The sequence below is a fragment of the Mytilus edulis genome, chromosome 9, assembly GCF_963676685.1.
Source record: "Mytilus edulis chromosome 9, xbMytEdul2.2, whole genome shotgun sequence".
Taxonomy (NCBI): Eukaryota; Metazoa; Mollusca; class Bivalvia; order Mytilida; family Mytilidae; genus Mytilus; species Mytilus edulis.
The window spans coordinates 20,410,575-20,427,488 of NC_092352.1; the positions used below are offsets into that span (position 1 = coordinate 20,410,575).

General features: G+C 31.5%; 1 protein-coding gene across 6 annotated transcripts in view; it reads left to right on the forward strand.

The window, feature by feature from the left end:
* The first annotated feature begins 6,902 nt into the window (after positions 1-6,902).
* The window catches only part of LOC139489618 (transcription factor 7-like 2), a 56,564-nt gene continuing 46,552 nt past the window's right edge, over positions 6,903-16,914 (forward strand). For 5 of the 6 annotated variants that reach the window (XM_071276231.1, XM_071276230.1, XM_071276222.1 and 2 more), the window contains exons 1-2: positions 6,924-7,187; positions 7,316-7,379. In XM_071276231.1, the coding sequence (XP_071132332.1) occupies positions 7,038-7,187; positions 7,316-7,379 (214 nt within the window). In that variant the 5' untranslated portion in view covers positions 6,924-7,037. Of the gene's footprint in view, positions 7,188-7,315; positions 7,380-16,914 lie in introns of all 6 variants that reach the window. The other variant, XM_071276233.1, reaches the window with a different exon arrangement.

A 16,914-nucleotide genomic window follows, 5' to 3' on the forward strand; every position in this document is an offset into this window, starting at 1 on the left:
TGTCCCTGATATAAACAACTAATTGCTTAACTTATAAAAAAAAAATTTGAACGTAATTTAATAATCTTACAACACAAAAAAGGGAAACTCAGTTTGGGAAGATAATATGATTTGTTCTTATAAAATAAAGAAGCTCCGCATCATCTTGGGACTGAAGTTTGAAAATAATTTTAATTTCAAGACAGCCACGATATCATAGTTTCACAGAATATGCTGGAATATGTAGGAACATCGGGTAAAAAGGTGAAACCAGTAATGAAATATTATAAAGTGTTTAGGTGTTTAGGAAAGTGTTTCAGAAGTGTTTAGATGCCATTTAATGTTTAGCTTAATGATAACATTCACTGATAATAACCCTGCAACACGTTTAAATTCTAAACATGTTTAGGTTTTTATGTGTTTAGATAAATATCCGTTTAGATCCTAAACGCTTTCCTAAACACGTTTAGACCTAAACATGTTGTAGATCCGTTTCAAATCTAAACGCTGTTTTTACAGTGTAGTTCAAATTCACCGTCGGCATTGAATCGCCTGTATAGAAAATTCAAAATATAGGTTTTTCTATTCAGTTTTGTTAGTGGTTTTTTAAAACTATTATAATACCTTGAAGCGTAAAGATAAAGAAAAAAGCGTAATGCTCTAAGTGGTAAAAAAAAAAACTTAGTGATATCTAGCTGTAGAGGGGTCACAATGTTTAACCTTTGTCAATCTTTACGTACGTCCAAAAATTAGTTTCTATAAGTTTGGTTTGCTTCAACCAAATGCTATGAAACTTACACACAATACTAATTACCACCAAACTCAGATCAAGTACGAATTTGGGTGGCGTCACTTTTAACCGTGAAAGTTGAAAAAAAATGCAGAATTTACAAGTTGTAAAATCAGGAGTTATACTTCAAGTAATAGTATACTAGACAGTCTAAACAAAAAACAACCCAGACTTTAAGTTGGACTTCATACCATCACTGCACATGGTTGACCTACCTAATTTTTGTGTGTTCAGGACAGACGAGACCACTAGTTCTCGAAAACACCCTAAACTTTCCAAAGTCAGGAACTACTGACCTATGTAAGTCTATCATGATTTTTAATTGGTTCATGCATGTGTTTCGGAGTCTAGTTTGGCGTCCATTTTCGCTGAACTAGCATACATTTTTGTTTAGATGTAAGCCTCTGTGTGCAGGATTTAATCGCTGTGTTTACGATCTATTTATGGCCTGGGCTGTGTTCGCCCTTTTAGTCGGGTTGTCGTCTCTTTGACATATTCCTCGTTTCCATTCTCAATTTAATTTCCTTTTATTTTTGTCGATAAGGCATGGACGTATATATGTTAATATTAAATAGTTTTGTGTTGCAACAAGCGTTAGGAGACATTCTAACCATGCATGAGACGAAATAAACAAATCATACAAAAAATGTTATGTACATTTTATTTTGTGCAGTTACCACACTAAGGTAAAAGCTGTCTATCATCCTCAAAAACAATTCAACAAGTCTTGTGTATGAAAATATGTGTAAACCTAGTACAATTATCAATTAAAGTACTGTAAATAAAATTTAAAAACGCACACACAAATCATCATTCTGCATATTCTTCATGTAACCTTTTTATGTTTTGCTTTCTACCATTGAGCAAATAACTATCATGTTTCGCCTGTGATGGTAGAACTTTGCGGTGACAAGACATGTATAGTGATCGTTGATTCTGTCGTTGTCGTCGGCGTCATCTATATAGGTTAATTGTACACGAAATTATACCTTTAAGGACATTAAAACCTTTGTCAAACCTTCATGAATTTTTTTAAAACTTTAATAGAATTTGCTTTCAACAGCATCTGAAGAAAAAAATTTTTTTTTTTTTGTTTGTTTAACATTGGTAGACGGACATTTCAAATGTAGATATAATAAGTTTCTTTAAGGTGGCTCGGGTGTCTTCCTACATCTTGGATTTTGAATTAGCAGTTAACAGTTGGTCTAGATCTTTTATGAAATGTGCAAATTTTGAGATTAGTATATAATTCAAGTGTAAATCTTTTGATGTAGATATAGAAATGTATGTGTTTTATCTGGATGGAGAGTTGTCTCATTGGCACTCACACCACATCTGCCTTTATCTATCATATTTATGGCTGTAATTTCCAAAAAAAAAAAAACACCATATTTGTGTTTTGTTCGGTTTTTTTTAAAACTTTGTTAAATAAGGGAAGATAACTCAGATAGAGTAATTTATAATTGAAATGTGTTGAATTTGCCTTTTTTTAAGTAGCAAGATAAGTTCGGTAACCCATTTTTCTTTTTTTCTTTCTGAGAGCATGTTATAGGAGCTATCTTGTCACATTTTAGCTTAAAAGTCTATCATGAAATTTCCTTTTGATCACACAAAATTGATTTTCCGTGCCTGACAATTTTGCACAACCTCTCGGGTGAAAAAAAGGTCCGGTAACCTATAATTTTTATCAAATCTAAAAAAAAATTGCATAATAAAAACTTCATTTTGACAAATTATTAATTTATTATGATGAAGACATCCACATAAACACAGATACTTATTGCTGAACTGTCTTCAAATTTGTTTAGAAACGGCTTCTTGATAATTCAGAGAAAGCCCACATCTTTTTATTTTCTATATTCCGAATCAAGTTGACCAGTTAAAGAATACACATTTTGATAGGGTTTTTTTTCGTAGTTAGGATTTGAGTCGTTTGTGCTCAACTAGTATATAATTGTTGAGAGGCTAGCCTAGCTGAAGCACGCGTTAGAGTGCGGGGGTTTCTCGCTGCGTCGACCGACCTTCTAATCTATAGTCGGGTTGCTGTCTCTTTGACACATTCTCTGTTTCCATTCTCAATTCTATAATTTATTTCTTTTTCTTTTTTGTAAGTTGAACATTTTGAAATAAGAACCGATGACAGCAAAAGACGCAGGCGAGACACCAGATTCCGCGGGACCCGATACCCTTTATCAAAATATATACACACTGTTGAAATATGTATATTTTATTAACAATTGTTTATAATTCATTTTTATTGGAATGGAATCCTATTATTTACACAGACAGTAAGAAGACTATTTGTTATATTCTGCTATTTTTTTTCCATTGTGGAATAGGAATAATTTAGTTGTTTCTGGATTCTAAAATTATCCATAAAGCATTGCTACAAAAAATTCACAATAGACATTATACGTATCACACCGCCCCCCCCCCCCCCCCCCCTACCACCCAAAACAATCATGTTTGGCATGCAATTTCTTTAATGTAACATTTGCAAAACAAATCCGCAGTAGGAATTCCATTCAAGAAAAATGGAACGTGGAATCTTCCACTCGCCCCTATGCAACTGTGACACCCAATTCATACAAAAATGGACAGGCGTGTAATCATTACAACACTGCATATGATGAGCTTAATATATCGATGGGTGCAAGTACATTCCTATTACTGTGCCTTTTAACGATATTTACATAAACCATTTTCGAAACTTGAAATTCAATAAAACCGCCGTAAAAACACCGGTTAACTGTATCCAGCAGCATGCGGAGCAGAAAACTATATTTCCAATGAATAAAGTAAAATTCTCAAAATCGCATTGCCATAAATTAATGTCACGTCCAGTTGATGTTAATGTCCAAACAATAAGCTACCACCAGTATCTTGTTCGTGTTTATATTTTGGTGGTTTTTTTTATGTTCCTTATACGTCTTCAAGTTTGTATTCCCTGATTTTTATTAATTTTCCTTTGCATATGATTTCATCAAAGCCTTCATATGGTTACACTTTATTTAAAAATCTGTATACACATCTGTAGATGAAAGTAAATTGCTTAGTATAGGACCATGGAAGTATTATATCAGTGACCGTCAATATAAAATACTTGGGTTCCATAATAGGAGAGAATGTTATTTTTTCGTGAAGTTTTAACGCATTTGTACTTTCATTTTAGCCTGAATATGAACAGTTATAATTTCCATGACACTAATTTTATGGTTAAACGGGTTAAATATATTATAGCTTATTTATTTATCATTTACAAAATTTAGATATTTATAAATTAAAAATGTAAATGATCTGCTCTCATTACTGAGATACTTAATATATAGCATATACTTCTATTGTAATCAGCTTCTGGAATACTAGATATACGGCATAAATATAATGTAGTCAAATTTATATTCCATGCAAGCCACCCCCCCCCCCCCCCCCCCCCCCATTGCAACATTATTCAGGTAATTATTAAATAGTTATAAAACAAAACAATACTGCGCATTAACAAATGTATAACATAAGTCTGTTCAAAAAGGAATAAAAATAAAATGTTACAAAACAAAACAATTCCGCTTCAGTAGGGTATAATTTACGCTCAGTGATTCTTTAATATAATAAAAGTAACATAACCTTCGAGGGCGGTATACATGGCTATCAAATCCGTTTCGCTGATTTCTTTCATCTTTTTCTATCGATTTCTATGAAATTTTAATTTCATCCACCCGTCGCGAATGTGAATAAAACATATTTTTTTTTCATTTTAATATTTCTATAAGGAGCTGTTTTCACTATTTAAATAATATTTATCTATTCATTACGGTTAGTTTTAAGGTAACTGTTAAAATTATTAATAAAAAAAACCAACAACAACAAACAACCGAAAAAACCCGATACATTAAAAAAACTGGAAAAGTGAAAAAACAATAATACAAAATTAAGCACCAAGGGTAGAAAGACTTGATCATTTTGAGTAGCGCTAATTGCTGCATCAGAATCGCTTACGGGAACCATTTCTGCTTGAACCTAAAGCTATTCGTAGAAATGTATCTATGTATTTTGTAGATATTATAAAAACTTTGTAATTTTATGTTATTTGCTTATTGTGACACTATGGTACACGAACAAACACACACACACATACGCGCAGATATGTCTAAATTTAATCTCCAACGTCTGCGATGAGAGAAAAGGCAGGGTTTAGATATTCTCTTAAAAGGTCTGTATTTCTCGATTGCCTCTTCTGAGTGAAAATATCTTTAGAAAGATTTAAGTTGTAAGGCTTCTGAGACGAGATTTCGCAATGCTTTTGAGGGACGACAATTTAGTTCGTGGAAAGTAGTGCAGCTTTCAAATTTGGGCCGATCGGAATATTTAATTAAACAAAATTTCCTGACTTTAAAGTATTCTTTTTCTAATTCAGTTTTAATATTTATTTTCAACGGTGTGGGATCAAAATAATTATTAATAAAAAAAAACTGTTATACTCTCAACCTCACAATCTAATTATCGCTCCTTATTCTATTTTTTTTATCCGATTCTTTGTATGGACAAAAAAAATTAAAGACAGAAAAGAAGAAAATCAAAACTATACAGCTATAAACAAAAATGATTAATAATTGTTATATTTTTTTCATAATCACCCGTAAGTAAGTGATTTTGAATTATACCAAAAAGAAATATATCTTTCAAAACGTTTGATCTGAGACAATTTTAACACAGGTTTAATCTACTATTTATTTTTTCAGAATATTTTTAATTGACTTTAGTCTCATTTTATTTTTAAAAGAGGAATTAAATGATAAACTTCGTGTAATATTTCAACTAAAGGATATTAATTGCTTACCCTAGGTTTATAAACAGTTGCCCTGATAAGAAATTTAGAAGACGACATCAGTAAACAAGTGGAATATAAACATTTCCAGATTATTTGAAAGATGATATCCTTGATGTTTTCTTGTAAACCACGTACTCTTTAAATCTACATTCAATAGTTCTCACAAATTTTCAGAAAATGCATAATGTGTGCGAACGAGTATCTGCTTATTCTCTGTTTCCACCGGAATTACTTTACCTGTCAAGGAAAAGACAAAATGCAATACACATATCATAAATTTCTGATGACCAAAAAGTATAATTTTCCTTGTCGCATCCACTAGATGGCGATAGTTACAAGACAAACAAATTGTAAACAAACTAGACTGAATGTTCAATCTGAACTGCCATATAAGGTATCACAAAGGCTTGCCGACAAAGATCAAAGGAAACCGACGGAATGAGTTTAATACAAAAATTCCAATTTCTCATATAACACATTTCACTTTACCGTTGAAAATGACAAATCCTTTGTTTAAATAATTACTAATACACAAAAAATATAAGATTGAAGATATAATTTGAACAAATCAATGAATTTTTCTCCCTGAACACTTGACCTTTAGGGTGCAAGCCCATCTATCGGATCGTTGAGATTTGAGATAAACAGGAGATCAAAGGTTCTGTGTTAAAACATTATATGTTAAGACGCACAAGAAGAATGGAGGCTATTTAAACTCTTTTCGTCCAGGACAGTTTAAATAAGTCCATACGAAGTCCATCAAATATCTGACTTAAATAAATTAATTTAAATTATAATAATTTATATTATTTAAAATATCAGTTTTATATAACCGTTTTCCTATGACATTTCATCTTCAAAAAGCTAATTTTCTTAATTTAAGGCAAAATATTTACTAATCACATCAAAATCAATTATTCCAGCAATCAAAACACATTGCAAAACGAAGGAGAAGCACACATCATTTTTTCATTGCACTTGCACGCATTTACTTCAACTGTAGAGCTCTAACATCAAAGGGAAGGTACCTGGGGGCAAACTCCTCTGATATTTAAAATCGAATTACTTATGTAAATAATGACATGATGTTTGCAATTATTGCACGAACTAAGTAATATCGTGCTATTATTTTGATTGTAATGGTCAATTTAAAAAATGATTTAATTTATTTCGTACTTTTTTTAAGGAATGTATTTTCTGTAAAGTTGATTTTATTGTTTCAAATATCAAATTTAATAAATACGTGTCCCTTTCGATGACCTCCGTCATACCGAACCTATTTTGTAAGCCGAGATTTGATTGGCTATGAAGTAAAGTGCTCGTTGCCAATTGGGTACTTTCCCATCTGAATGTCTTCACAAGTTATTCATGGCGGAAACCAAACGTGTATGGGAGATAGTGGCACAAAAAAGAGTGGGATTTATTTAGGTTTTTGGTGAAATGACAATGCCGCATGTGAACTCTGGCGGCTCAGAAGACTTCTTTTCAAATGACGAAGTGAAAGTGTATAAAGATGAAGGTGAAGAGGAAAAGAGATCATCTGAAAATTTATCCGAAGACAAATTAGGCTTAGTAACGGAAACCGAAGAGGTTCGTAAAAATGTTGATTGAAATAATTACATCAATGGAGGAATTACCCTTTGATCTTACCATGTGATACGTTATACATCAACGAGGATATTTGCTGCAAATATAAGGGAATTTTGTTTTCTTTGCAGGGTAAAAATGGTAGTTTGGGGAACGGATACGACGGTGACAAAACAGAAAACGGGCGAGAAGATGGTAAGCTTTAATCATAATACAGTATTCCCTTTGATCTTTGTTAAGCAGCACACCGTTCTATTTTTATCACATGATAATATTATGGTCGCTTTACAACTCTGTTATTTAATTGTTAAGGTTCGTTATTGTAGTAAAATGGACTCCTCTTCAAAACATTGTGTTGGTCAGTGAACTGTAAATTTATTTACTACTTGTAACAACAGTTTTATTCACTTGCACTTTTATTTATAAGATGATTCATAATACAGGTTTTTGGTTATGTTTACACTTCAGTTAATAGAGTCAAATTTGATCCTACAATTTTGAATTGCCTGGGAATGAAGACCATTGGGTCAGATAAGCTAAGCTGACCAATGGTCATTGAGAGTGGAAGTTGTTTATTATACAGATAATTAGATAATCAGATCACAGTCTGTCAGATTTGATTGAAATCACAACACATGTCAATTAAACATGTTAATTGTTTTGACAACAATATCCTTTCTGTCTAAAATCCATTATCTTTTGTTTTCTCATACAAAAGGCATTTGATTCATTTATTTTAAAAGTTAATGTGAGGGCAAACAGAACAACAGTTTTCATAATCCCCTAAAACTGTTAGAGTAATGAAAATTAAAAAAGATGTGAAATTTCTCACCCAAAGATAATCAAGGATAAAAAAAATCTGAAACTTCTAATTTGAATAATTTTGTGCCGACTGAGTTTCAATATGTATAATTATATTTCTTAATTTTTACATAAAAGAAGAGTTTTGTCAAAGTAAATTCCAGTATACATTGAATGCACCCTGGTTCAATTAAAAAAATATATAAACAGAGAGCTTTAATTTGGTTTGTTATAAACAGATAGAAATATTTTATTGAATAGTTTTTATTAAGTGTATTTTTTATCAGTTAACAAAATTTAATTTTCAATAATTATCATATCATAACTGTTATCTTCAGATTTGGACTTTCTTATGATCCCTGAAAAGTTGTTATCTTCAGATTTAAATTTGAGAAGCAACTAGACAAAAACACTGAACAAAAGAAATAGTAAATATCTTTGGGTTTTTTGTTCAAAAGAAGATATATTTCTATTGTTGGTTTGACAACTTTAAATTAATTATAAGTGTAACCAAGCTGAACATGCCCTCCAACCAAAGAATAATCCTTTATATACTGATGGATCTTAATACAAAAATTAGGTCTAAAATGGCTTTTTCGAGAACATCTTGAAAAAAGGTAAATTCCTTGGGGACATATAATAGTGACATTGTGTAATAAAATTATACAATTTTCAAACAAAAACATCTCATACATTATTACAACACATGTAAGCCATCCAATGGCCAGACAAAATCATTCAGACTTATAATTAGGTCCAAAATGAAAAAAAAAAAAACTGTTGGAGAACTGAAACTTTTGTACTTCAATTAAACAACACTTTGTTAATTTTCAGTGTATAACTTTTATGAGGGGGATCGGAGGGCTCCTGATCTCAAAATCCTGGGCTTAAAAAGATGTAATCAAGAGGTCCCGAATATTAAATAAAAATAAATCCATGCCAGACATCCCGAAATTCGAAAAAAGAATTCCTGGATCCTTAAAGGTTCAATCCCAAAATCCAGAGATTAAAAATACCTGATTCTGACGTCCTGAAAAAGGTCCTGCCCCCTCTTTTATTAATGAAGTTGATAATAATTTCCAAATTAGCCTTGTTCAGAGTTAGTCTGTATCAGCTGCAAAGGGACTGTGGTTTGGTGCATCTGAAAATTGTTTGTTTACAATAATTTGTATTCTGTCATCATAATGTAGCCATGTAGATGATGACAATGGGCGGACTTGATTTCTGCCATTGTTTCTAAGGGTATATGATTAAGTTGTCAACAGTAATTGACAAGTGCTTACATTCAGCTGGTACTGACAGTCTCCTTCAGAAGATATCATCACTTCAAATTCCATACACAATTTGTAGACCATTAAGTCCTTTTCTATCAAAAATTGGAAACATATGGAAGTTTTCACTAAACAGCAAAATAAAAAAAATGAAAAAGTTAGGCCGTTATATTATCAGTTTGGAAATTTCACTGGTTAGGAAACATAGATATGATGCATATATTTATAAACTCAAATTTTAAAGCTGAAACCCATATCTATAAAAAGGAACAAAACTTTTCTTTGTCCATTGTACATGTATGTAAGTAATTGTTTTGAATAACAAAAAACTTCACTTTTGGAACCATTTTCAACTTACAAGTCTTGTTGAGGGACAAATGTTTTTGATTTATTTTAGGATTGAGTCGCAGCATCCTTTCATGTGTAACTCAATTATCTGTCATACTTTTGCTTTGAAATAGTTTTTATGTTTTGATTATTTTGTAATCATTAATCTTTAATATGAACCACAACATGAACAATTTAACCAGTGGTAAAAATTGTTTGAAAGAATACCATGAGTAAGTTGTAGGTTTTTGCCTTCCATCCCAAAAAATTGACATCATAATATATCCTAAAGTGCTGAAAGTTGCTTAAAAACAAAATGCAATTATTTAAACACAACTTTTAGTCTTGTATCAACCAACCTGGACCATATGAATGTCTTGACTGTTCAAGGTTGTTCATGTATAAAGCTCAAGCTAGAAGTTGCATTTCATTTCTTGTTTACTGTCCTCTTTACTATTTTGTATGGACTTTGCTTATTGTTAATTCCCATACCCTAACCTGTAGATGTTAATTTCTGTGTCTTTTGTGGATATTGGTCACATGGGCAATCATACCACATCTTTTTAAAAATATTCAGAAAACTATTTCCTGATAGTAATATACTTACCAGTTATCCATCAATTTAAATTCTTCAATTTTGATTATGTCCTGACCATTATGAAAATGTGTGAATTTCTCTTGGAATTGCTACTCTGGATATTTGATTTATTTTGCATTTCTAAATTATTTTCCAAATTCATTAATTTTAAAGAAGTCAAAAAGTATATTAGAATAAACGGCATTCATTCAAGAGAATTAACCAAATTTTCTTGACTAGACCATGCTTTGTAGATGATGTAAGCCATTCTGCCATAAGAGAAACTAGTATATGTGATTATGTATACTGTCATTGCATTATTTAGGCTATCATCACCAGAGACATATTAATATGACCATTTCAACTTTCCAGCTTGTTTAACAAAGTAATTTTGGCATGCAACATGTTTGACATGTTAATATTTCTTTGTTTGATATGATCCATGACCTAGTTTGAGTTTCTAATTCATAGTGAAGGAAAAAAGATGTAATTTGGAAATTCTGTGCAGAAATGGCATATCTTTTTTCGAAAGGCCACAATATTTATATGTGTGTTTCCTGCCAACCAGAATAGCCAAATTTTCATACTTTCTTTTACAGATTTTATGACATTTTATGTTAGGTTTGTTAGAAATTTATGCATTTTACCTATCTACAGCTATCAGTCATTGTTTTTTTTTGGGCCAGAATAAAGGATTCAAGTTAGTTTCATTTTGTAAATTACTTACCCTTAAAAAGATGAAAATGTAGTACCCCGTCCACACTATGCCTTTTTAAACCGGGTTTGACCCTAATTAGTTAATCTGGGTTAAATTTAGGTAGTGTGAACGCCTTATCCCGCAGCGAGCCCGTATTAGAATTACACCTCATTTGAGGTGGAGTTAATGTGGGGCAAACATGGATTAACTTACTCACTTCTAAGTGTGAAAGCAAAGTGAAGTTAATATGAGGTTGTTGATTAGGGACATATATGACGTTTGCTTGAATAAGTCATCAATGTGATGTAACTTTCATGTGACAAACGTCCAGTTACCGTACATGTATATACTGGGTCATGAATTATATAATCATAAAAAATTAACGACAAAAAGAGAGCTATAAGTGTATTAATCTATGTTGAAAAGTAAACCTGGACAGTGATTAATGATGAAGCCTATATCGCTTTTTTGGGTGAAAAATGGGTGCAATTTGGATAAAGTGATAAAGTATTTGAAAAAAAAACGGATAGCGGTTGGTTGTGATTGAACTCCTCAAAAGCGACCATGTGGGTAAAATATTTCAGACTTTAAAATAATGTATCTGTGATGAAAAAAAATATATGTACCGTGGACATGCAGATGCAGGTTACAATTTTGGCGCCCTATGTTTATATTTTTGTTGAGAGGGAAAATCCCAAACCGGGTTTATTTTTTATCAAGTGTGAACTGGGGTAATTAATTGGGGTTAGTTAACCCGGGTTTGCTCCTAGTGCAGATTTTATAGAGTGAACAGAGTATAGGACTAGCAGTGGATAAAGACCATGTAAAAAAAATAATTGGAAAAAATTAACATGGACAACAGGAAACAATATACACACAACAATTTCAGTAGCGGAGATCCAGAAATTTTCATATGGGTAAAAAAAAGTTGGAGGGGGTGTTTAACTGACTTCCTACAAGATAAATGAGCCATGCATTAGTGGTTCCCTAAATAATCAACAAGTTTTATTATAAAAAAATGTCATTCAGTATCTTCTTAATAAATTAAAATTGATATATATTGTATTATGCATCTTGCTTACAGATAAATGTCCATCCTTAAATCGAACCTTCTCCATCTTAAATCCAACATATCTCCAATGGCATATCAGTGGTCTCTATTGAAGTGATTGATAGTTATTTGTAAAACCACCGCTAGGGTCAATATAAATACAGGAAAATCTCAAGTATAGTTAGAATTATGTTTCTAGTTTGGGTTGTGTCTTCCTGTGGGCTTGTTGATTACCAGACTTCCACGTTAGAAATCTGACCCAAAGTGTCATTCTAGTACAAAGCAAGTTTTAGATTTATAACAACATGTTGGCATCATTGGGGTTTTACCTGGGTCATTTTCCCCCCCACTTCATTCACAAAAATATTATTTTTTTCACCACTTTGATCTTTCTTCAATTCGTTTTCTTTTGGAAAAAATAAATAAATTTTAATTTGCAGCACTGTCTTATTTATAATAAACACCTGGACAATAAACTAGAAGAATATTTTTTAATAACTGGTACATTTTAAGAGACTGTAAAATAACAACATTACAAAGGCCTTGTAACTTTCTTACTGCTCCCTTTTGGTTGATTTTGGACTGTGCCTATATTTTTATCCAAAACATCAGCAGGTCAGGATTAGTTTTCAATGATTTGCCATCTATTCTAGTTGATGGCTCTGAACAGTGTTGCTTAGCTTTCTTTTCTGGCCTCTTTAAAAATTCAATTGAAATATGTGTTTAAAACAGGAGCACAAAAACAATCCTGATGTACAGTACCAATTTCCAAGCTATATTTGTCCCATATGCCACTGATAATTAGACAGCAAGCCAACATTTGAATATCACAATTATAGATTCAGATGATAAACCTAAAGAGCTACTTTAAGGCACTTATAAAATAATTATATATTATTTTATCTTAAAAATACCCTTACTGCATCCTTGCTTTCTGTATGTGGTATCTGCTCCTGTCCAGAACATATTCACAATTCTGTAACTCATTCTTACTGATAGAATCTTATGCTGCAAACAATTATAACCTAGTATATTTGTTAAGTCATAGTTAATATTGAATGAAACTAACTGTTTTGCACTGTGAAATGAAACAAAAATATTGGAATATAAAAAAACAACTTGGCTTATATGCACTCGCCATATAACTTTAAATATCATTTACTTCATGAAGAGTGCTTATGTCCTCCTATGGGCCTCAACTTTGTTTTATGTTAAAATTCAATTTTGTTTTATATTAGATCACTTAAATATTTTATTTTTAAATTTAATTAATTTCATTTTTGTGAAAATGGTTTTTCGAGCAGAACACATTTTATTGCAAGTAATAACTATGAAATCAGTCAACAGAAAAAATATATGTGTAGTATACTTGAACAATGGATTTAATATACATTGATTTTTGTGTGTCATCATGTAATGAGAGTATTGCTGAAGAAAAAATCTATTCAGATGTTTAATAAACCACTGCTAAAAAGTTTAAATGAGATCACTTTTCAAATATAGAAGGAGAGGTTTAAGAACACACAGAAGGCACTATTTCATTTCTCAACTTATTGGCTTTCTTGGAAAATATGTTAGATAACACAATTTTTCTCCAAATTTTCAAATAATCATAGAAGTGAAGGTAGTTCTCGGATCAAAACCACTCTAGTACAAATATCCCTGTTCTTATTCCATTCTCTAACCCTTGATTCTAGTGCGAATAAAGACACTTTTTTAGAGAAATATGGATTCACGGACATGTTGGATATAGGTCAATCGAAAGATCAAGGTCACTGAGTTAATTAGATCAAAGAAACATGATTATAAAGTAATTAAAAACAAGTATAAAATAATGAATATTTATAATTCATGAAAAAGTTTCTTTGGCTACATTAGTAACCCTAAGGTCAAATGTCAAACATCAAAGGTCTTTCCACTGACATAATTAACCTTAGGTCAATTGTACCATTGTGAAATATAAGGATATTGTTAATATCCTACACCTTATTAATAAGGATACTGATATAATGACTAATGTAAATCTCTTCCTTATTATTTTCACTTACACCATGTACACTTACAATGTACATATTATTCAGCTCCTTATATGTAATACCTTACATAAGTCTACTATACTCAACCTACACAAGTCATATTAAAAGGGAAATTTTGTTCCTTTTTACAATTATATATTAAAAAATACATGAACTAAATATTAAATCATTTAAAGGTTTTACTGCTTGGTTGATTCATAAGTTTGATGCCAGTAGTATCTTCGTCATGTACCTTATTACATAGGCATTAAAATGTACAGACACTTATGAATGTTGGTTTCTATAGTAGAAACATCAGCAAGGATCATACTAGTATTCCTCAGGCAAAACCTATCTAGTACAAAGTCATAATCATTGATGGCAATATACTGCTGGTGCAAAAGGTCTGGATCTCATTGTGGACTATGGCTCCTTCAACCAATAAAAACTGACTGCTAGAGCTAAATAAGGTGTTTTATAAACAACAACATTCAATCAATCATTATAACATATAGTGCTAGAAGTAGCATTAGGCACCAATCATTAAACCTCATATATAGTGTGACTGTGTGTGTCAAAAAGTTAGTTTTGGTTTGTCTATAAAAGAGACCTTGTCATTGATAGCCAGTGATAGAAACTGACCTTGACCTCACTTAAACATTTGAGTGGTCAGATAAAATTACAAGGATAGGGTCTGCTCACTCTGCTGCGACTGTACAGAGTGAAGCAATATGACATCCATTGACAGCATTTCATTATTTTGTTATGGCAAGTTAATGTTTTTCTGACAAAAAGGGTTTTGACCTCATTTTCATGCTTTGTTGTCATGTAAATAAGTGAGGCTTCTGAAAATATGCCTGAAGACCTAATAAGCCCAGTCTGACAAATATGACAATTACTTGTTACTCAATGGTCCAAAGAGGGCATTGTTCTGGATTTTTATCAATAACATATTTTACCCAAAATTTTTGAACTGTCTGACCAAATGTCTGACTGTCCTTTGGTGACTTAGGTTGGGTATAGTTTTCAGGGTTAGATTTTGTTTGTAAGTATTATGAAAACATGACAGGTAAATAATATCTACTGGTAATTTGCAGTGTAAAAAGTGGTGGTATTTTGTAAATTAATAGATAAAGCAGTAAGGACTAGCAGGTTTTTCTTCAAGGACCACCATATATAAAAAGTTTTTTTAGACCTCTAAATTTGTAATAGTTGAACTTGTATTGATCTGCCTGTTATATGTCATGTGACTTTTGACATTGAATTATCTTTTTGCCAGTTCAAATTCAGAAATATGAGGCATTGCAATGCTTTTAGTTCATTACAAGACCAAGAAAAACTTCCCTGAAAATGGTTGCAATAACTTTCGTGGTATCATGGTACATTGCTTTTAAAAAGTTTGGGAGATTGCAGGTTTGATCTCTAATGATGGCCCTCAATGAATTAAATAATGGTATTATTAAGAACAAAGACTAATCCTCATAGACTCTAGGTAAGATTAATGTGTGCCGGTATAGGACAAGATTGACTTCCCATAGACTGTTATCATGTTAACTTCAGCATTTACGTTCTTGTCTTGGTATGCATGTAATATTTTTACACTGGACCAATCCATCCATCAATGATATTTGGACTGATGAGGAAATTGATGAGGTAGACCTTTTTCAATGAACTCGGATCTTATCTTAAACATTTGTATGATGGAAACTGTTTCCAGTTGAGTACATTTTGGTTTGTTTAGGTTGATATTGACCTTACAAGAACACAGTACTTTTATTACTACCTATTGAATTAAATAACTCACTAAGTAAATATGGAAATATCACTCATATGAGACAGATATAACTAAATAAGTGGACATGGTCATTCCATTTAAATATTTATCAGGTGTGGACATAGAAATTCAATAGAAATTTGATTGGGAAAATGAAGTCAGTATCAATAAAAAGGTAATTGTCAGGTGATACCAGGTAGATAGCACACCTTTTCTATTGGTTGACTCATGGTTTATTGTTCACATTATGGTACAAGATGGTGGAATGGAATTTTTAATTAATGAAATTGAAAAAAGTTTAATGAAGGAATATTTGAGATTTTGATATAAGTTACCAAATGTCACGAAAATTTAGATTGAAGTAATAGTGGTATATTGTTCAATGTGTGACAATATATATTTCTTTGTTAGTTTTGGGATAAAACCAGGTCATTTGTCCCCCTTCTCCCCTCTTAATAGGGAGACGATTAAAAAGTTACAATGTAAACCTATATTTTTTTTAAATTCTGCATGATTTTTGCCTATTAGAATATGACTTTTTGAAACAGTAGACCTCTTTTCTTAAATCTAATATTTTAAAACTTGTTTGATATATTGACAAAAAAAACCTCCCTCCCCTGTTTCATTGATATGTTGACAAAAAATACCTCCCTCCCCTGTTTCAGTTTGTCTCTAGATGTAATTTTTAGATAAAAAGTTCCAATAAAGCATGTAAAGCTTACTTTGTAAACCTATAGGTTAAGCTGCTGATAATTGTAGTATATCTTCAATAGGGTTGTGTAGTTTGTTACTGTTTACATCAATTTATTCTCTCATAGAAGTCAGAGAAAACTGTTATGGGTAAGGTAGATTTCATTGTGTCATTTATTATGATGTAATACTTATTGTCATGTCAAGATAAACTGGTAGAGTATTTTCATACGATACTATTGCTACAGCGTACTACAACTGTGATAGTAACAGAGCTAGCATTCATATGTATCGTATACATGTATCAAGTAAGAGAAAGGAGATTTTTTGTTTCATTATTAGATCCATTAACATATGAACATTCTGTTGGATCAATTTTTTGGTCTATTAATTATATATAAGGTCAAACTGTGATGTGTATCAACATAACATCGTTAAGTACCTATTAATTAAAAATGTCTCTGTGTGGCAGGTAACCGTCCTGTCAGTGATATGCACCTGAAAAAAAAAGTTGTATTGAAGCGGTT